The sequence below is a fragment of the Engystomops pustulosus genome, chromosome 6 (genome assembly GCF_040894005.1).
Source record: "Engystomops pustulosus chromosome 6, aEngPut4.maternal, whole genome shotgun sequence".
In the NCBI taxonomy this organism is placed as follows: Eukaryota; Metazoa; Chordata; class Amphibia; order Anura; family Leptodactylidae; genus Engystomops; species Engystomops pustulosus.
In genome coordinates, this window is record NC_092416.1 from 184904085 (window position 1) to 184926000 (window position 21916).

The following is a 21916-nucleotide window of genomic DNA, read 5'->3' on the forward strand; positions in this document are numbered from 1 at the left end:
AGGGCAAGGCAACTTACACACTTTAATGACACCATAGCCAAAATGGTTTTATGGGGGAACTCTGCGCTATCACATTTAACATCTCTGGAAGACACAGAGGGGTGGAGACAAGCAGGAATACAAACTTTAGCAGACTCATACACTGATGGGGTGCTGGCTTCTTTCTCAGACTTGAAAACAAAATTTGAACTGGACCAGAGAAGGTTCTACAGGTACCTTCAACTCCGGCACGCCCTAGAATCACAATTTCCACACGGTCCACCACAGATATCTAAATATCCACTCATAGGTATATATAGAACTCAGGGTCCACGGGGTTTTGTGTCGGCTGTATACACCCATCTGATTACGCAAAAGGTGGAGCATTGCCCACCGCGCACTTTGCACAGATGGAAACAACTCATGCAATCATCCTCGGAGGAGATTGACTCAGAATTATTATCTTCTCACACCAAAGTGTCCCCGTCCATAAATAACCGTATGACACAATTATATATTTTCCATCACGCATACCTCACTCCGGTCCGCATGCAGAAAATGGGCCGGGTACATTCCACTGCCTGTCCTAGATGTGGCTCCTTGGAAGCTGACTTCATACATATGATATGGGAATGTACCCCAATAGCAAGATTTTGGAAACATGTTACAGATTTTCTCACTAGACTTATTACCCTGACGGTCCCATGTGTACCTGAGGTGTGCCTCTTGGGGGTCTTTTCAGAAGAAGACTGGACACATTATCACCGCATTTTCCTACGGGAAACATTATTCATAGCAAGAAAATGTATAGCGCTCCGGTGGTATGACCCCAACACCCCGACAATACGAATGTGGAAAGCATAAATCAATCAAATGCTTCCCTATGAGGCAGTTTTATACAAACACAGGAATTGTCCAGATAAATTCAGCCAAATCTGGGGTACTTGGTGTGACTCGGGTGAGACACACTATTCTTCTCATTGACTCAGGGCAATACTTGCAGAAGCACAATCTGCAGGTTGACAATGTCTATCCCATCGCTGATAAGTTACTTGGGCGTGAAGCGAAAGGTGTGGGCCCACTACACCCCGGACCCTGGGGAATAGATCAGGGGCACTCAGGCTAGAACTCACTCAAGGGGCTCAAACCTTATTAACTAAACGGCCATAAGATAAGGATACTTTAACGGCACCTACAGATCCAGAGTTATCAGAATCACCCGCAAGTAATGTTTTGTTTGCTTTGTAGAGATGAGCGAACACTAAAATGCTCGGGTACTCGTTATTCGAGACGAACTTTTCCCGATGCTCGAGTGCTCGTCTCGAATAACGAACCCCATTGAAGTCAATGGGAGACTCGAGCATTTTTCAAGGGGACCAAGGCTCTGCACAGGGAAGCTTGGCCAAACACCTGGGAACCTCAGAAAAGGATGGAAACACCACGGAAATGGACAGGAAACAGCAGGGGCAGCATGCATGGATGCCTCTGAGGCTGCCTAATCGCACCATTATGCCAAAATTATGGGCAACAGCATGGCCATGACAGAGTGACAGAATGAAGCTAGATAGCATCTAAAACATCCAATAATTGACCCTGACACTATAGGGGACGGCATGCAGAGGCAGCGGCAGCAGCGGAAGGCTAGAGAGTGGCATGGCGACATACCCTAAATGGACTCAGGCTTCAAACCAATGGGTGGCAGAGAGGAACCAAAGGAGGTGAGCAAGAAGCGCTCAAATAATATCGGTACATGATAAAAGTTTGCCAGTATATTTTGTGGATTACACAGCAGGGTGGCGACAAAGTTAACATGGAAGCCATGAAAACAACCCAAAATTCTGCCTGACACAGCTCGTTTGATAAGGGGACCATGTATGGAGGCAGTGAACTAGTAGTAGATTAAAGGTGCTGCAGTTAAAACTATGTTAGTTGGATCTTGGCATGGAGCTGGCGCTCTGCTGCCAGGCGAGCTTTCGCCAATCCAAGCCCCTGTCTATAGGCTACTCCCCAAACAGCACTTCTAAGAACCTTTTGTATAAGATCAAGTGTAGTAGCGTTCTTATAAGTTTAGGATATGGCGGGTGAGGGGAATGTAAACAGATGCGCAAGAAGCGCTGAAATAATATCCCTAAATGGTAAAAGTTTGCAAGTATATTTTGTGGATTACACAGCAGGGTGGCGACAAAGTTAACAACTTTGATGTGGAATGCCCTGTAATAGCTCTTGGGCGGTGTGCCTTTTATCGCCTAGGCTCAGCAGTTTCAGCACCGCCTGCTGTCGCTTAGCGACGGCACTGCTGCTGTGCCTAGAGCTACCGACTGATGGCGCCATGCCCACGGATGGTAATTCGGAGGAGGAGGAGGTGGAGGAGGGGTGGGAGGAGGTATAGTAGGCCTTTGAGACCTGGACCGAGGTAGGCCCCGCAATTCTCTGCGTCGGCAGTATATGACCAGCCCCAGGGTCAGACTCGGTCCCAGCCTGCACCAAGTTAAGTGTAGTAGCGTTCTTATAAGTTTGGGATATGGCGGGTGAGGGGAATGTAAACAGATGCGCAAGAAGCGCATGATGCGCATGGAGCTGGCGTTCCGCTGCCAGACGAGCTTTCGCCAATCCAAGCCCCTGTCTCTAGGCTACTCCCCAAACAGCACTTCTAAGAACCTTTTGTATAAGATCAAGTGTAGTAGCGTTCTTATAAGTTTAGGATATGCCGGGTGAGGGGAATGTAAACAGATGCGCAAGAAGCGCTGAAATAATATCCCTAAATGGTAAAAGTTTGCCAGTATATTTTGTGGATAACACAGCAGGGTGGCGACAAAGTTAACAACTTTGATGTGGAATCCATGAAAACAACCCAAATTTCTGCCTGACACACCTCGTTTGATAAAGGGACGATGTATGGAGGCAGCTATATGGACGACTTTTGGAGGTAGCAATGGAGACAACGTGTGGAGGCTGCTATGGAGACAATTTAATTTGGATAGTGCCTGTATGTGGCAGTCCCAAACATTTTTCAAACCAGAGGAGCAGGTAGGTGGCCCTCCAGTAAAATGGGATAGATTGAGTGCCTGTATGTGGCAGTCCCAAAAATGTTTCAAACCAGAGGAGCAGGTAGGTGGCCCTCCAGTAAAATGGAATAGATTGAGTGCCTGTATGTGGCAGTCCCAAAAATTTTTTAAAACAGAGGAGCAGGTAGGTGGCCCTCCAGTAAAATGGAATAGATTGAGTGCCTGTATGTGGCAGTCCCAAAAATTGTTCAAACCAGAGGAGCAGGTAGGTGGCCCTGCAGTAAAATGGAATAGATTGAGTGCCTGTATGTGGCAGTCCCAAAAATGTTTCAAACCAGAGGAGCAGGTAGGTGGCCCTCCAGTAAAATGGAATAGATTGAGTGCCTGTATGTGGCAGTCCCAAAAATTCTTCAAACCAGAGGAGCAGGTAGGTGGCCCTCCAGTAAAATGGAATAGATTGAGTGCCTGTATGTGGCAGTCCCAAAAATTGTTCAAACCAGAGGAGCAGGTAGGTGGCCCTGCAGTAAAATGGAATAGATTGAGTGCCTGTATGTGGCAGTCCCAAAAATGTTTCAAACCAGAGGAGCAGGTAGGTGGCCCTCCAGTAAAATGGGATAGATTGAGTGCCTGTATGTGGCAGTCCCAAAAATGTTTCAAACCAGAGGAGCAGGTAGGTGGCCCTCCAGTAAAATGGAATAGATTGAGTGCCTGTATGTGGCAGTCCCAAAAATTCTTCAAACCAGAGGAGCAGGTAGGTGGCCCTCCAGTAAAATGGAATAGATTGAGTGCCTGTATGTGGCAGTCCCAAAAATTGTTCAAACCAGAGGAGCAGGTAGGTGGCCCTGCAGTAAAATGGAATAGATTGAGTGCCTGTATGTGGCAGTCCCAAAAATGTTTCAAACCAGAGGAGCAGGTAGGTGGCCCTCCAGTAAAATGGAATAGATTGAGTGCCTGTATGTGGCAGTCCCAAAAATTGTTCAAACCAGAGGAGCAGGTAGGTGGCCCTCCAGTAAAATGGAATAGATTGAGTGCCTGTATGTGGCAGTCCCAAAAATGTTTCAAACCAGAGGAGCAGGTAGGTGGCCCTCCAGTAAAATGGAATAGATTGAGTGCCTGTATGTGGCAGTCCCAAAAATTTTTTAAAACAGAGGACCGGGTAGGTGGCCCTCCAGAAAAATGGAATAGATTGAGTGCCTGTATGTGGCACTCACAAAAATTGTTTCAAACAGAGGACCGGGTAGGTGGCCCTCCAGAAAAATTAAATGCATGAAGTACTATAGCAAGAGCCAGTGGGCCCTGTCAAAAAATAGCCATTTTCCTCTGCTTTACTGTACAAAGAGGAGGAGAAGGAGGAAAATGAGGAGGAGGAGGAGGAGTGGATCAATTATTCAGGTTGAGCTTCCTTCACCTGGTGGAGATTGGAAATTCTGAGAAATCCAGCCTTTATTCATTTTAATAAGCGTCAGCCTGTCAGCGCTGTCAGTCGACAGGCGTGTACGCTTATCGGTGATGATGCCACCAGCTGCACTGAAAACCCGCTCGGACAAGACGCTAGCGGCAGGGCAGGCAAGAACCTCCAAGGCGTACAGCGCCAGTTCGTGCCACATGTCCAGCTTTGAAACCCAGTAGTTGTAGGGAGCTGTGTGATCATTTAGGACGATGGTATGGTCAGCTACGTACTCCCTCACCATCTTTCTGTAAAGATCAGCCCTACTCTGCCGAGACTGGGGACAGGTGACAGTGTCTTGCTGGGGTGACATAAAGCTGGCAAAAGCCTTGTAAAGCGTACCCTTGCCAGTGCTGGACAAGCTGCCTGCTCGCCTACTCTCCCTCGCTACTTGTCCCGCAGAACTACGCACTCTGCCGCTAGCGCTGTCAGAAGGGAAATACTGTTTCAGCTTGTGCACCAGGGCCTGCTGGTATTCATGCATTCTCACACTCCTTTCCTCTGCAGGGATGAGAGTGGAAAGATTTTGCTTGTACCGTGGGTCCAGGAGAGTGAACACCCAGTAATCGGTGCTGGAATAAATTCTTTGAACGCGAGGGTCACGGGATAGGCAGCCTAGCATGAAATCTGCCATATGCGCCAGAGTACCAACGCGTAAGAATTCACTCCCCTCACTGGCCTGACTGTCCATTTCCTCCTCCTCCAACTCCTCCAACTCCTCTTCTTCTGCCCATACACGCTGAACAGTGAAGGACTCAACAATGGTCCCCTCTTGTGTCTCGCCAACATTCTCCTCCTCTTCCTCCTCATCCTCCTCCACCTCCACCTCCTCCAATATGCGCTGAGAAACAGACCTCAGGGTGCTTTGGCTATCAACAAGGGAATATTCTTCCCCCGTCTCTTGTGACGAGCGCAAAGCTTCCGACTTCATGCTGACCAGAGAGTTTTTCAACAGGCCAAGCAGCGGGATGGTGAGGCTGATGATGGCGGCATCGCCACTGACCATCTGTGTTGACTCCTCAAAGTTACTCAGCACCTGACAGATATCAGACATCCACGTCCACTCCTCATTGTAGACTTGAGGAAGCTGACTGACCTGACTACCAGTTCTGGTGGAAGTTGACATCTGGCAGTCTACAATCGCTCTGCGCTGCTGGTAAACTCTGGATAACATGGTCAGTGTTGAATTCCACCTCGTGGGCACGTCGCACAACAGTCGGTGAGCGGGCAGTTGGAGGCGGCGCTGCGCTGCCCTGAGAGTGGCAGCATCTGGGCTGGACTTCCTGAAATGCGCACAGATGCGGCGCACCTTCGTGAGCAAATCAGACAGATTGGGGTATGTCTTGAGGAAACGCTGCACTATCAGATTTAACACATGGGCCAGGCATGGCACATGTGTCAGTCTGCCGAGTTGCAGAGCCGCCACCAGGTTACGGCCGTTGTCACACACAACCATTCCCGGCTTGAGGTTCAGCGGTGCCAGCCACAGATCAGTCTGCGCCGTGATGCCCTGTAATAGCTCTTGGGCGGTGTGCCTTTTGTCGCCTAGGCTCAGCAGTTTGAGCACCGCCTGCTGTCGCTTAGCGACGGCACTGCTGCTGTGCCTAGAGCTACCGACTGATGGCGCCGTGCCCACGGATGGTAGTTCGGAGGAGGGGTGGGAGGAGGAGGAGGCATAGTAGGCCTGAAACACCTGGACCGAGGTAGGCCCCGCAATCCTCGGCGTCGGCAGTATATGAGCAGCCCCAGGGTCAGACTCGGTCCCAGCCTCCACCAAGTTAACCCAATGTGCCGTCAGCGATATATAGTGGCCCTGCCCGGCAGCACTCGTCCACGTGTCCGTGGTCAGGTGGACCTTGTCAGAAACGGCGTTGGTCAGGGCACGGATGATGTTGTCTGACACGTGCTGGTGCAGGGCTGGGACGGCACATCGGGAAAAGTAGTGGCGGCTGGGGACCGAATACCGAGGGGCGGCCGCCGCCATGAGGTTGCGAAAGGCCTCGGTCTCTACTAGCCTATAGGGCAGCATCTCCAGGCTAAGCAATCTGGAGATGTGCACATTAAGGGCTTGGGCGTGCGGGTGGGTTGCACTATATTTGCGTTTCCGCTCCAGCGTCTGGGGTATGGAGAGCTGAACGCTGGTGGATGCTGTGGAGGATCGTGGAGGCGACGATGGGGTTTTTGTGCCAGGGTCCTGGGCAGGGGGCTGACTAGCAGCTGACACAGGGGAAGGAGCAGTGGTGTGCACGGCCGGAGGTGAACGGGCTTGTTGCCACTGAGTGGGGTACTTAGCATTCATATGCCTGCGCATACTGGTGGTAGTTAAGCTAGTAGTGGTGGAACCCCTGCTGAGCCTGGTTTGGCAAATGTTGCACACCACAGTCCGTCGGTCATCCGGTGTTTCCTTAAAGAACCTCCACACTTCTGAAGATCTAGCCCTCGCCGCAAGAGCCCTCACCACGGGAGCTTCACTAGTTGACAGTGGCGCTGATGCACCAGCTCTGGCCCTGCCTCTCCGTCTGGCCCCACCACTGCCTCTTCCAACCTGTTCAGGTCGAGGACTCTCCTCCGTCTCAGAAGCACTGTGTTCACCCGGCCTCTCAACCCAGCTTGGGTCTGTCACCTCATCATCCTCCGATCCCTCAGTCTGCTCCCCCCTCGGACTTCCTGCCCTGACAACAACTTCCCCACTGTCTGACAACCGTGTCTCCTCATCGTCGGACACCTCTTTACACACTTCCACTACGTCAAGAAGGTCATCATCACCCACAGACTGTGACTGGTGGAAAACCTGGGCATCGGAAAATTGCTCAGCAGCAACCGGACAAGTGGTTTGTGACTGTGGGAAGGGTCCAGAAAACAGTTCCTCAGAGTATGCCGGTTCAAATGGCAAATTTTCCTGGGAGGGGGCAGACTGGGGGGGAGGAGGCTGAGGTGCAGGAGCTGGAGGAGTGGGGATTTCGGTGACATGGGTGGACTGCGTGGAAGACTGACTGGTGGTGGACAAATTGCTCGAAGCATTGTCAGCAATCCACGACATCACCTGTTCGCACTGTTCTGGCCTCAACAGTGCTCTACCACGAGTCCCAGTAACTTCAGACATGAACCTAGGGAGTGTAGCTCTGCGGCGTTCCCCTGCTCCCTCATCAGCAGGTGGTGTCTCACCCCGCCCAGGACCACGGCCTCTGACCCCTGCAGTAGTTGGACGCCCACGTCCCCGCCCTCGTCCTCTACCCCTAGCCCTCGGGTTAAACATTTTTAAAATGAGAGTTATAACTTTTTTTTTTTTTTTACTTCTTTTTGTTTTTTTTTTGTGTTTTTTTGTGTTTTTTTTTTTTTTTTGTGTTTTTAAAACCAAACAATCCTATCCTATTGCTATGGCTATTTTCTAGCCAAGTATCAAAGGAAGCACACTACTATGCCAGATGAGATGACACTGAGTTATTGCCTAATAGAAATCCAACCCCTACTGAATTTTGCCACTTCGGCCTTTGCTATGGATATGTGCGCCACTAAGCGCAGAACACAGCGGTCGCAAGTCTCACTACAAATTGCTCAGAATTGGCAAGTACATGCACTGCAGAAACTACAGCCACCAGCAGATCAACCAGAAATCAAATATATAGAACGCTACTGTAGGCTTCAAGAAGCTGTTTGTATTCTCCTATGGCTATTTTCTAGCCAAGTATCAAAGGAAGCACACTACTATGCCAGATGAGATGACACCGAGTTATTGCCTAATAGAAATCCAACCCCTACTGAATTTTCCCACTTCGGCCTTTGCTATGGATATGTGTGCCACTAAGCGCAGAACACAGCGGTCGCAAGTCTCACTACAAATTGCTCAGAATTGGCAAGTACATGCACTGCAGAAACTACAGCCACCAGCAGATCAACCAGAAATCAAATATATAGAACGCTACTGTAGGCTTCAAGAAGCTGTTTGTATTCTCCTATGGCTATTTTCTAGCCAAGTATCAAAGGAAGCACACTACTATGCCAGATGAGATGACACTGAGTTATTGCCTAATAGAAATCCAACCCCTACTGAATTTTGCCACTTCGGCCTTTGCTATGGATATGTGCGCCACTAAGCGCAGAACACAGCGGTCGCAAGTCTCACTACAAATTGCTCAGAATTGGCAAGTACATGCACTGCAGAAACTACAGCCACCAGCAGATCAACCAGAAATCAAATATATAGAACGCTACTGTAGGCTTCAAGAAGCTGTTTGTATTCTCCTATGGCTATTTTCTAGCCAAGTATCAAAGGAAGCACACTACTATGCCAGATGAGATGACACTGAGTTATTGCCTAATAGAAATCCAACCCCTACTGAATTTTGCCACTTCGGCCTTTGCTATGGATATGTGCGCCACTAAGCGCAGAACACAGCGGTCGCAAGTCTCACTACAAATTGCTCAGAATTGGCAAGTACATGCACTGCAGAAACTACAGCCACCAGCAGATCAACCAGAAATCAAATATATAGAACGCTACTGTAGGCTTCAAGAAGCTGTTTGTATTCTCCTATGGCTATTTTCTAGCCAAGTATCAAAGGAAGCACACTACTATGCCAGATGAGATGACACTGAGTTATTGCCTAATAGAAATCCAACCCCTACTGAATTTTGCCACTTCGGCCTTTGCTATGGATATGTGCGCCACTAAGCGCAGAACACAGCGGTCGCAAGTCTCACTACAAATTGCTCAGAATTGGCAAGTACATGCACTGCAGAAACTACAGCCACCAGCAGATCAACCAGAAATCAAATATATAGAACGCTACTGTAGGCTTCAAGAAGCTGTTTGTATTCTCCTATGGCTATTTTCTAGCCAAGTATCAAAGGAAGCACACTACTATGCCAGATGAGATGACACCGAGTTATTGCCTAATAGAAATCCAACCCCTACTGAATTTTGCCACTTCGGCCTTTGCTATGGATATGTGCGCCACTAAGCGCAGAACACAGCGGTCGCAAGTCTCACTACAAATTGCTCAGAATTGGCAAGTACATGCACTGCAGAAACTACAGCCACCAGCAGATCAACCAGAAATCAAATATATAGAACGCTACTGTAGGCTTCAAGAAGCTGTTTGTATTCTCCTATGGCTATTTTCTAGCCAAGTATCAAAGGAAGCACACTACTATGCCAGATGAGATGACACTGAGTTATTGCCTAATAGAAATCCAACCCCTACTGAATTTTGCCACTTCGGCCTTTGCTATGGATATGTGCGCCACTAAGCGCAGAACACAGCGGTCGCAAGTCTCACTACAAATTGCTCAGAATTGGCAAGTACATGCACTGCAGAAACTACAGCCACCAGCAGATCAACCAGAAATCAAATATATAGAACGCTACTGTAGGCTTCAAGAAGCTGTTTGTATTCTCCTATGGCTATTTTCTAGCCAAGTATCAAAGGAAGCACACTACTATGCCAGATGAGATGACACCGAGTTATTGCCTAATAGAAATCCAACCCCTACTGAATTTTCCCACTTCGGCCTTTGCTATGGATATGTGCGCCACTAAGCGCAGAACACAGCGGTCGCAAGTCTCACTACAAATTGCTCAGAATTGGCAAGTACATGCACTGCAGAAACTACAGCCACCAGCAGATCAACCAGAAATCAAATATATAGAACGCTACTGTAGGCTTCAAGAAGCTGTTTGTATTCTCCTATGGCTATTTTCTAGCCAAGTATCAAAGGAAGCACACTACTATGCCAGATGAGATGACACTGAGTTATTGCCTAATAGAAATCCAACCCCTACTGAATTTTGCCACTTCGGTCTTTGCTATGGATATGTGTGCCACTAAGAGCTAAACACAACGGTAGCAAGTCCCCCTGCTAATTCCTCACAAAATGGTAAAAGATGCAAATTAAAATAAAAAAAGTAGAACGTTATTGTAGCCCTAAGAAGGGCTGTTGGGTTCTTTGAGAATCACTCCTGCCTAACAGTAAGCTAATAGAACACCCTAACGCTTTCCCTGACCAGCAGCAGCTCTCTCCCTAGCGGCATCCAGACACAGAATGATCCGAGCAGCGCGGGCAGCGGCTAGTCTATCCCAGGGTCACCTGATCTGGCCAGCCAACCACTGCTATCGACGTGTAAGGGTACCACGTCATGCTGGGTGGAGTGCAGAGTCTCCTGGCTTGTGATTGGCTCTGTTTCTGGCCGCCAAAAAGCAAAACGGCGGGAGCTGCCATTTTCTCGAGCGGGCGAAGTATTCGTCCGAGTAACGAGCAGTTTCGAGTACCCTAATGCTCGACCGAGCATCAAGCTCGGACGAGCATGTTCGCTCATCTCTATTGCTTTGCAATGTTCATATGGTTGCATTGTATTATGACATGGCGTATACATATGATACTACTGTAACACAATAAACCACAGCTATGGAGACACACATGCTGTAGGGTAGGCGGGTGGTAGAATGATTGAGCAACTACTGGAAGAAAGTGTTTCAATTACTGTCACAATCCTTTTCTTTTTGTGTACCAATAATTGTGTATAATGCAGCTGTACATTTATTTCATGATTCTATTCAATAAAGCAGTTAAAAAAAAACAAAAAAAAAACATAAGGCCTATCATTGCCAATAATTCTATCACTCTAATGGAACAGATAAAGGTACATATAGTGAATCAGTTCAAGATATCCAGTGGTTTCAGATTCAATAATGCTAATCATATCTCACATATGTACCTGGGGTCTGCCATAAGCCCATCCATTGACCCTTCCATCCCAGTTGGAGCACATTATTAAGAGGAGATCAAAAGCTCTTCTAGTGATATCTGAATCCTGGTGTCCTGGCAAAAACATGACCTGGTCCCCATGGATATACTTAGCAATAAAACTATTCAGCCTCATAGCTAACATCTTAGTGAGGAGTTTAAAACCGGTATTAATAAGCAATATAGGGCAGTAATTCGCCCATCTGGCCTAGGAGCTGAGGAGGTTTTAACTCTATTAAGTATATTATTATACTAACATAATTTCCTCCAGGGGGGAAGGTTCTTCCAATGTACTAGGATGAACTGGGGGGAAAAAGACCCTCAAAACTGTGTGAGATGATCGAGACAGGTAGCCATTAGATAATCTAAGCTTGGGGAGAGCCCCTGGATGCTCCCGAGGGGCAAGTTTATGAGCCAAAAGGACCACTGACTTCTCCTACACAAGGACCGAAAGGACCACTGACTAGTCTGACACAAGTTCAGATCCAACCGCAGGTCATCCATCTCTTTTCTCAGATCAAGGGAGGCGGGTCTGTTTATGACGTTCTAGGGCTGCCTTAAGTAAAGCTTTCCTTTTGAGCTAGCTGTGCCTTCCTAGCCTTGTTCAGTCTTGAGCTAATCTCAATAAAGCGCCCCCACAACGTTGACTTGTGTATAACCGGGTTGAATGGAATTAGTAGGGTCGTCTGATGCTCCATCCCTAAAGAAGGTACGCAATCCAGATTCAATCTCTGCATCAGAAAGGAGAGAAGCATTCATCTTCCATCTGAAACCTCCGGATTTATGCCAGGAACTATAGAAAAAAAAATCAGGTCATTTAGGATCAGGATCAGGATTTAGTTCATATACATAGTTGATTTAATTCAACTAAATCTTTATGTATAACTGATAGAACACATACGCTCAGAGCACAGAGCTTTAATTAACTCCTCTTAATTATCTCTTCTGAATGGTAGTTGGAGATCTGTGAACATTTGCAGCACTATATCTCCCAATTTGAGATGTGGAATGTCCTGAGCCACCTGCACTACCTTCGCCACAGTTGAAAAATAGTGAGGTTTCACCATAAGGTTGGGGTGCAGTCATTATCAGAAGATTAGTCTCAGGTAGACCTCTAATTCTGAAGTTTTCCCTACAAAAACGATTCTCGATATCTTCCAATTTGGACTGGATTACTTCCGAGAGGAAACGTCCTCCATTTTGGCCTACTGTTGGTTCACTGCAGAGACCATTTGGTCCAGCTTAGTTTCAATAGCCCTGATTCTATCCCCCAAGTTGGAAAAGTCCTGTTTAAGCTCCCCAATTATATGTAGGGCTGCTTTCTCCAATTCCTGTTGGAGATTCCAATTCCTAATAGAGAAAAACAGTTAAGCAGTACCTTGTCTGGAGAATATTGAGGAAATGGGGGTCTTGGATCCATGCTAGGGCCCAACAGGCCAGAGGCCTGACTCAGTGACTTGTCCGCCATGATATCATCCATTTGAGATCCAGATTGTCTTTCTTTGCTAAACAAGTCAGCCAGGGGGCTCTGAGAAGACAGAGGCTGTTGAGACAATGGGGCACATTTACTTACCCGGTCCTGTTGCTATCCCCGAGGTGCGTTGTCCGACGAGAAGGAAGTCCGGCACGATTCACCAAGATCGTGCGCCCGATATCCTGCATGTGTCACTTCCCCGCTGAGGTCCACTGGAGTTCACCATCTTCTTCCCGATGTATGTGAGTGCATGTCTTGCAACACAATTTGAATTTTAAATCCCGCGCTTAGTCCGATTGAGGCCACGCCCCTTGATTTGTGTCGCATGAAAGTTGTTGTGATTGCGGCTAAATCCGATTGCGTGCGCCAAAAACCCCAGTTAAATGCGACGCAAAATGGAAAAAGTCGGGAAACCCGTCGAAAATGTGGTCCGCGGACCCTTAGTAAATGTGCCCCAATACCTCACTCGAGCCCGAGACCTGTGCTGCCTCCTTGCGCCTAGGGGAGCTTTCCTGAGAAGGAGAAGCATGTGGCATCACCATCATTTTTGTTGTATTATATCACTCTTGTCCTTAGTGAGTTTTTTTAATTTGGGCAATGTTGAAGTCACAGGCAGCATCATTTTACAGATTCATGACATGAATTTGGCTTTACCACTGTGTGAGAACATCTGATCGTTAACAAGAAAATGGTTTCTCTCCTGTGTGACTTCTCTGGTGTATTACAAGAGCTGATTTTTCATTAAAACAATACCTAAATGAAAATGGATTCCCCCCTGTGTGAATTCTTTAACGTCCTATAACATCTGATTTTGTATTAAAACATTTCCCACATTTTTTGGTTTCTTCCCCGTGTGACTTGGCAGCTGTACAACAAGAGCCATCTTGCCGTAAAAACATTTTCCAAATTCTCAACATGGAAACAGGTTCTAGCCTGTGTGATATCTTTGATGCCTTTTAAGTTCTGATTTAGAACTATAAAATTTTACCCTTTGTGACTTTGCAGATGTACCACAAGAGCCGGCTTGTTATGAACATCCCCCACATCCCCCACCGGGGCCTAGGCTTTTCTTGGGGCCTGGAGGCAGCCGGGGCCCGGAATACCTGAGTGGCTGGCGGTTGCGGCCAAGGCACGCTAGTGTCACGGTGCTTGGTATGGGGACCGGAGGGCTGTTGGCAAGAAATGATGAGGGAGAGGCTGCTATAGAAGTTCTCCCTGGGGCAACCCTTTTAGGGTCCGGAGTATGAGTCCCTGTGTGGTGGATAGGGTGACCGTGATGGTGACAGCCGTGGTAGCAGGGACCAGACGGAGGCAGACATTGCACAAAAGTAACTTACAGTTCTTTATTGGAACTGACAGGAACAGTGGATAACGTGCCAAACGAATCTTGACAATGGTAGAATGCTGGGGGTGCAGTTGGAGAGGGAACCACAGGGATTGATCACCAGCCTGGATGCAAGGGCAGGCTGGGAGGTAGCTGTGTCCTAGTAGGATGCTTCAGATATCACCCTTGAAAGTAGGATGATACCCCTTTACTCTCACTAACTCCTCAGAGCTGCTCAGACAGGGAGCTGAGCTCTCCAGCTCTGGTCTGACTGAGTCAGACTGGTCTGAGTCTCTAGAACTTTCCTGACCAGGGGTTTTATTACTCCCACTGGTCAGGTGGTGATTACTCCTCCAATTGCATCCCAGCTTACAATACAATGTTGAAACAGATGTGATTGGCCGATGGAATGACATCACATTAAACAATTAACTCCTGCCTTACCAGGCAGGATCTACCGCTGCAGTGTTCCCCCGTGCCGTGTAGTGGCCTGCTGTGGGGTTGATCAGACTCCACACAGGTTGCAAGCTACATATTGGGACGTATTAGCAACACCCCTCTACCTTGCATCGGTAGGGGTGTTGCAAATGAGATGTTACTCAAGATGTTACTCCGCTTTCCGATGAAAAGGTTTACCACATTCTGAACGCTAAAATAGCTTCTCTCCTGTGTTATTACTGGTATATTAGAAGAGATGGTTTCTTGTTACAATGCTATCCACATTCCGAGCTTGAGAATGGTTTCTCACGTATGTGACCTCCTTGGTCTGTAACAAACTCCGATTTATCATTATGACATTTTCCATCCAAAATTGACTTCTCCCCTGTATGAATTTGTTGATGTACTACAAGATCTGATTTACGGTGGTAACGTTTCCCACATTCCGAACATGGAAATGGTTTCTCTCCAGTGTGACTTCTCTGGTGTCTAATAAATTCTGATGCATCGCTATAACTTCTTCCACATTCCGAACACATAAATGGCTTCTCCCCTGTGTGTCTTCGCAGATGTACAACAAGATCTGATTTCTGGTTGAAACATTTCCCACATTCGGAACATAGAAATGGTTTCACCCCTGTGTGAATTTTTTGATGTCTATTAAGCACCGATTTAACGCTATAACATTTTCCACATTCTGAACATTTAAATGGCTTCTCCCCGGTGTGACTTCTCTGGTGTATTAGAAGACATTGTTTCTTGTTAAAATTTCTACCACATTCTGAGCATCGAAATGGCTTCTCCCCTGTGTGACTTCGCAGATGTACAATAAGATCTGATTTGGTGTAGAAACATTTCTCACATTCAGAACATGAATATCTCTTGTCCGCCGTGTGAATTTTAAGATGTCTGACAAGATAAGAATGTTTACAAAAACATTTGCCACATTCTACACAAGAAAATGGCTTCTCTCCTGTGTGAATTTTAAGATGTCTGACAAGATAAGAATTTTTACGAAAACATTTTCCACATTCTACACATGAATATGGATTCTCCTCTCTGTGACTTTGCTGAAGATCCCATTTAATAGGATAAGATGACAGATCTTGTGTGTGAAGGTCTGAGGATGCATCTGGGATATTGTCATGATCTTCAGATGTATCTGGTGTGATACAACCGTCACCTGCTGTAACATGTAATGATATCAGATGTTCCTCTGAGCTCCTGGTGTTGTCATCTGCGGAGAGAAAAAAGGATTACAAACTATAACCTTACCATTGGTTGGAGAAAGAAGTTTTATACGGTCCTGGCTGCAATGACGTCGGTTGGGGCGCTGGCCAGATCCAAAATGACGGCACCCATGCAACGCGGTAACTTAAGTCTTGCCATTGCATTTGATATCGGCACTTAAGGGTTTTACACCCACGGTCACTGATGTAACATCTCAGTCTCTTCCTCCGAGGTCCTGGTGAGCAGTATTCCTGACCCTCATAGCTCCCACCTTCCAGCTTTTCTTAGTCTATGTCTCCATGTTCTGTATTGTGTTATCACTCGTCTCTGCTTTATCTAGTGGTTACTACTCACCTGGGCAGTTACCTGTAGGAATCTCCTCCTTACATCGCTCATCGCCCCTCACATATGTCTCTGGAGCAGGAATATTCTTCACATCTTCACCCTGATACAAGAACTGAGAAACAAATATTGTAAGAAGTCACCAGACGATGAAGAAGTCACAGAGGAGGTTTTCGATGATAAGAAAAGATCAATTATTATCATGATGTCCTGACTGGAATAGTTATCTTGTACACATAGCTTCAGGTTTCCACCATGTGGTTTCCTTACTGAAAAGAACATTCCGAAGCTTTCTTATTAAAAAGAAATTTTACTTTGGAATTAAAATTTTTAATAGTTCCAGAAAAAGCAAACTGGAATCAGTCTAATAGAGAATATAGGGACATCCGATTTTATAACAACAACATTTTAGGAAGTTTTCTATGATTAGAATAAACCTTAGATCAGAGAATACGTCATGAAGTCTTCTCTCCATCTACCTGATGATCCTGTGGGACATATTTCTCCTCTGAACAATCCTGTGGTAGAAGAAGAGGACTGGGACATCTCTCCGGTGATGTTCTCTTACTGGATCTACCTGTAGGAAACATCCAGAGACTGAATTCCTTCTTTCCATACAGATAATGAAAGGACGTGTGGATTTAGTCCTGTCTATTACCTGCTGATGTGAGGGGCTGGTGGTCCTCCATCATGACGTCCTTGTACACATCTTTGTGTCCTTCTAAATACTCCCACTCCTCCATGGAGAAATAGACAGCCACATCCTGACACCTTATAGGAACCTGACACACACAATGATCCCGTCATCACCCAGATCCCTTAATAGCGTTACTGTATAATGTCCCAGCATTCCCGGCAGTGTCACCTCTCCAGTCAGCAGCTCAATCATCTTGTGGGTGACTTCTAGAATCTTCTGCTCATTGATGTCATCATGTATCAGGGGGTGAGGTGGAGGAGCCGGGATTGGGCTCAGGGTTCTCTCCCGTCCTTCATACACAGGGGCCTGACAGCGCCCACTAGAGGTCTTCTTCAGCACTATGTAATCCTGGTTATGGAGAGACACATTGATAAATCTCCCTCCATACATTTCCAGAATCTCTCACCTCTCCAGTCCTATCATCTGTTATTCCCATAGATAATGATGTCATGTGACCTCATCACAATCTCTCACCTCTCCAGTAATATAGAAGAGAATCTCTAGTGTGAGGTTTATTATTCTCTCCACCCTCGTGTCTCTCTCCATTGTCTGAAACTGAATAAAAAGAAGATAAGCCAAAGGGAAGTATATAAATGATAATATAAAAACAAAATATGATGTCTAAAATCAATGTAGAAGACACATTGTTAGGTGTTGGGTTTTAGTTTGGATTAGAATAGAAGCTTCAGAAGCCAAGTCATAGGCCTCGGAGATGTTTATGGCCACCATTTGGGAGCACAGGGTCACATGCCGCAAAGTGACGTGAGTATGAAAATTGGGGCACATTTACTTACCAGTCCCGTTGACGGCACCGATCCGGAATGTCCAACGAGGATTCAGGTCTGCCGTGATTCACTAAGATCGTGCGTCCAATTTCCTGCATGTGTCGCTTCCCCGCTGAGGTCCGCCGGAGTTCACCTTCTTCTTGCGAGTGTTGATCTTGTGACACAATTTGGTTTTTAAATTCCGCGGTTTGTCCAAATCAGTCAGGTTGTCTGAAGTCCATGCCCCCCGATGCAAGCCGATGCCGATGCGCCACAAGCCGATTGCGTGCGCCAAAAACCCAGGGCAACTCAGGGCAAAGCGGTAAAAAGTCGGGAAACCTGACTAAAATGTGGTGTTCGGACCCTGTGCCCCACAGGGTCACCGGAGTTCACTGAAAGTCCATTGTCCTTCTATAATGCTGCGTGTGGCTATTCACTAAGATCGTACGCCTGAAATCATGAATGTGTCGCTTCCCCGCTCAGGTCCAACTGAGTTCACCATCTTTTTTGTGGTGTATTTTAAACATAGGGCTTGCGACACAATTTAAAAGTTAAATACCGCGTTCAGTCCCCTAATTTGCGATGCTTGGAAACAGCGCAGCTGCACCACAAAAAGCAGCAAAATTTTGTCTAAAAGTCTCTCAGAGAGGTCTGTGGTGATAAAGTCTATTTTCTTGGTACAGCCTTTGTTGGGAAAAGGGGCGCCACCTAGAATCACAGGTTGTAAGAAACAAGGGCGATGAATAAGCCTCAGCAGAGAGCAGCAAAGTTCTTTTTGTAGTTAGTAGAAGCAGTTCTCTGATTTCAGTAGCGAGTTGTACTTTTATCACAACTAGAGAAAGTTTAAGGATTCCATTGACTGAAGAACTACGAAAAAGTCTAGCAATGTTTCTGTTTTTTTTAAAAATAATTTTGAGAAGAGAGAGCTTGGCCCAACCAGGAAGAAAAAACACAGGATTACAGGAGACACGGGAAGTGGTGTACATAGACACATCTCTAATTACGGTAGTTCCTGTGAACACGAAAGGCCGTTAGGGATCTCATAGAGACTGTCCCTAACTAGGTATTACTCCGTAGCCACAATCACTCTCCCGGGAACAGGGGGTCCACACAGGCTTTTTGCTAGGCTTTCGAACATTGGGTCCACAACCTCTGATTTCAGACTGGTGTTCTTGGACCCAATACATCTGGGGAAGCAGAGATTGGGAGTCAAGTGCTTCAACATCCGGAGCCATATTGACTTCCAGGTTGACGTACCTCCCTAACATAGTGACATACAACATAGTATGTAGTAAGGGGTGGAGCATTGAGTGTTGTTGTTGTATAGGTACACTAGCTCAGGTAGAAGTTTAGGCCAGTCAGCCCTTTTCAGAGGTGGTAAGGTTTTGAACATTTTGATGTTTCCCAGTTGAACCTTTTTCCCTGCGGGTGGTAAGCAGTAGTCCTCAGTAGCAATAGTCCTCAGTTGGCACACAATTCATGGAACAGCTGGGAATGCAGACCCTTGGTCTATTAGTATCTTGTTCTGACACTTGTAGGGTAGAGTAAAGCTTTTCCACAGGGCCGCAGTGGTGGTTCTGGCTGTGAGGTCCTTGACATGAACAACTACCCTGACTTTGGTGTAGTGGTCTACAATGGTCATTGCAGAGACATCTGCAATGAACATTGTAGACCACTATACCACCTAAACTTAACCAGCTTGGTCGATAGCCACAATTTCCAGGGGACGATAGCTCACAATGGGGAACTCTTGGCACCAGGTTTCAATGTATTTTTTATGTTCAGTTATAGAACTGCCATATAATGGTAGCCTCAGTCTTGTGAGTCCTGAAGTGTCCTGACTGGTTGTTGTCCAACATTATCTGCGAATCACAATCTAGTACAGGTAATAGGGTCGAGGGTCCTCCTCATAACCTGTTGAAGGGTCAATGACTTCTTCTGGCACCACGGTTGGGACAGCTCGCGGCTCAGTGCTCTCAGTGAATTTCGGCTTAGAGACTGGTTGAGGAGCAGTGGCCACTTTGGAAGGCATAGAGTAAACACATGGAGAGTCGGGCATCTTAATGTCTTTCCACTGCCCAGCAGTTGAGCAGTAAGCAGGTTACTGTCCATGAAGACTGTAAGGGAGCAGCCAGATAATCTTTAAATGTTTTGGTCACTGCCCAGGGTACTGCCAGGAACTACAGCTGGAATGAGCTGTAGTTTTGGTCGACCAAAGCTATAAGGCCCCTTTAACTGGGATGGGTGTAAAGCATGAAGGATAGGTGGTAATCCAGATATCCAAACATCGGGGGCTATGTCAACGTTTGCTTCAGTACAAAGCTTCTCGTTCTTCCATCCAGTCTATGGGTACTTGGGAATGCTGGTTGTCCCTAGGGAGTCTCTTCTAAGTTTTTGCAGAGCTGTAGCTAGCAAGCCAAACTTTTGGATAAACCACTTGTAATAGCTGGCAAAGCCAATGAAGCTTTTGACATCCCAGATCGTAGTCAGGGTAGACCAGTTGTAGACAGCTGCAATCTTCTAATAATCTGGCTGTATTCCAGCAGCATTCATCACATGCCCTAGATATTTGATGCTTGGGTTCAGCAGGTGCAGTTGGTCGGCTTCACTTTTAATTCATGCTGGATTAGAATATAAAATATTTTAGCCAGATCTTGGAGATGGCACTGGTAGCTTTTAGAGTGGATAAAAGAGGTTGTCAAGATATAATAGGACACTTTCAAAGTACTTATGTCTAGAACATCTCTCCATTAACAGTTTAAAGGTGTCCGGGGTGTTGCACATCCTGAAGGGCATGTTATTAAATTGGAAGAGGCCCATGGAAGTGGCCCTCTTTTACCGATCATCAGGCACCAAGACTGGTCAGCGGACTCTCCTTCAGTATTCCAGGTGAACGACAAGAGGCAGACAATGAGGTTTCCAACAAATCTTCTGGGTGTACATTAAAGAGAGTAGCAATGGCTGGATATCTCCTCAGATCTACTGAAGAATCTTCCACATTTATCAGCCAAATAGGGACTTGTCTTCGGGATACAGTGACCTGGCGGCCATGATGGGTGGATCTTCATTCACTGGAAGAGGCTCTGCCAGGACCTTGTAGTTGTGATCCTGGACTCTAATGCAGACTCAGCAGGATTTTCATCTCAGTCCAAGGTTGCAGACAGAAAGGCTGGGGATCCTCGATAAGGACCTTGACATATTTCACTCTTGGGGCCAGTAAACTTTATCTGTGCTGCCAGTACTTGCATGGTCTCTTGTATTACGTTCTGGTAGTCACGGACAGTAGGAAGTTATGTAGGACACTTCTTGGTAACAGTAGCTGAGTACAATGGTACCCAACACCAAAGAAAAATTACTGTCTTCAGGCACTTGGGTTATTACTATGCCCTGTCTTGGTAACTCAGTATTCCTGATGATTAAAGTGGTCTCGGTTGTGAACAGTCTTGCCATTAGTTTCAATAATGTTCAAATGGGTCTTTGAAGGCTGTAACAATGGTGCTCCTCTTTGGAATTTCTCCAAGGTTAAGCTGCTGATAGAGGTTACCTATGAACCACAATCAATTAAAGCCAGTTGGGTTAAAATTGATGTTGACATGGGGCAAGCGCCCACAAACCTTGGCATCCAGGCAGAATCTGTGGTGGTTCTTCCCCTGAAGGGCATCCCGCAACCTTAAGGGTTTGTTGTTTATCTGACGTCAGTCAGCTTCTTCATATCCAAATTGACGACAAACTGGATTGTTGTCTCAGTTTCTTCAGGTTCCAGGTGTCCAGGTGTCCAGGGACCTTTTTTTTGACATTGGCAGCTGTGTAGCTTGATAGACTGGTTAGCAGCTAGAGCAGACTCACTTGCTCCTACTCCTCTTGAGGCTCAGTAGGAACAATTCAATGGCCATCTCTAAATTATGCCGGACTCGGTCTGGATTTTCACCCTCTTTATGGTTGAGGTAGATGATTGCCCTTTCTTTACAGGAAAGGCTACGTCTCTGAGGGATTCTTAAGGCTTCCAAAAAAAACTGCTGCTTTAGCTCAGAGGCCATGCTATTTTCAAAGGAAGTACACAGCCTTTATAGGATTTGGCACTGTTCCAATATAGAGCTAGCTTAAGAAACAGCTAACTTCCCCAGAGGTACTCACTCAGGATCAGTCGCGGTGATGGACAATCCTTGCTTCTGACAGGCAGTCGGACAGCCAGTGGAGGTAAGCGAGGTCAGCACTGCGACTGATGTGCACACTGTCGTCATATCCTACAGCAGTGTGCAGTGAATCAAAGATGGGCACTTAACCCTTCCCTTGTCGGATCACTGCAGCACTGGCCCTCTCCTCTTGGGGTAGGAGCTTGGCGACTGGGTTTTTCCCACCAGTGGTGCCTAAGTGGCTGGCTTGATGTACAGCCTAGCGCTAGTTGTGTCACGGATAGTTTGGTCCAGGTGCCTCTTCTACACCTGGCAGGGCCACCGAGGGGATGCAAGAAG

General features: G+C 46.7%; 2 protein-coding genes across 2 annotated transcripts in view; both read right to left on the reverse strand.

The window, feature by feature from the left end:
- LOC140065436 (uncharacterized) overlaps window positions 1–21916 on the reverse strand; it is a 138878-nt gene that overhangs the window by 75621 nt on the left and 41341 nt on the right. The window lies entirely within an intron of this gene.
- LOC140066028 (uncharacterized) lies at window positions 12992–21481 on the reverse strand. The gene is made up of 4 exons (XM_072113591.1): window positions 21291–21481; window positions 18532–18631; window positions 15996–16098; window positions 12992–15648 (listed from the first exon to the last, which is right to left on the reverse strand). The coding sequence occupies exons 1-4, from the start codon at window positions 21479–21481 to the stop codon at window positions 14687–14689; spliced, it is 1356 nt and encodes a 451-aa protein (XP_071969692.1). The 3' UTR covers window positions 12992–14686.

Coding starts and splice junctions, on each gene's coding strand:
- LOC140066028 (XM_072113591.1), bottom strand. CDS start 21,481: ATGGCCTCTGAGCTAAAGCAGCAGTTTTTTTTGGAAGCCTTAAGAATC. Junction 16,099..18,531: donor GACCCCCTGTTCCCGGGAGA/GTGATTGTGGCT, acceptor TTTGTTTCTCAG/TTCTTGTATCAGGGTGAAGA. Junction 15,649..15,995: donor TCCTACAGGTAACTGCCCAG/GTGAGTAGTAAC, acceptor TTCTCTCCGCAG/ATGACAACACCAGGAGCTCA.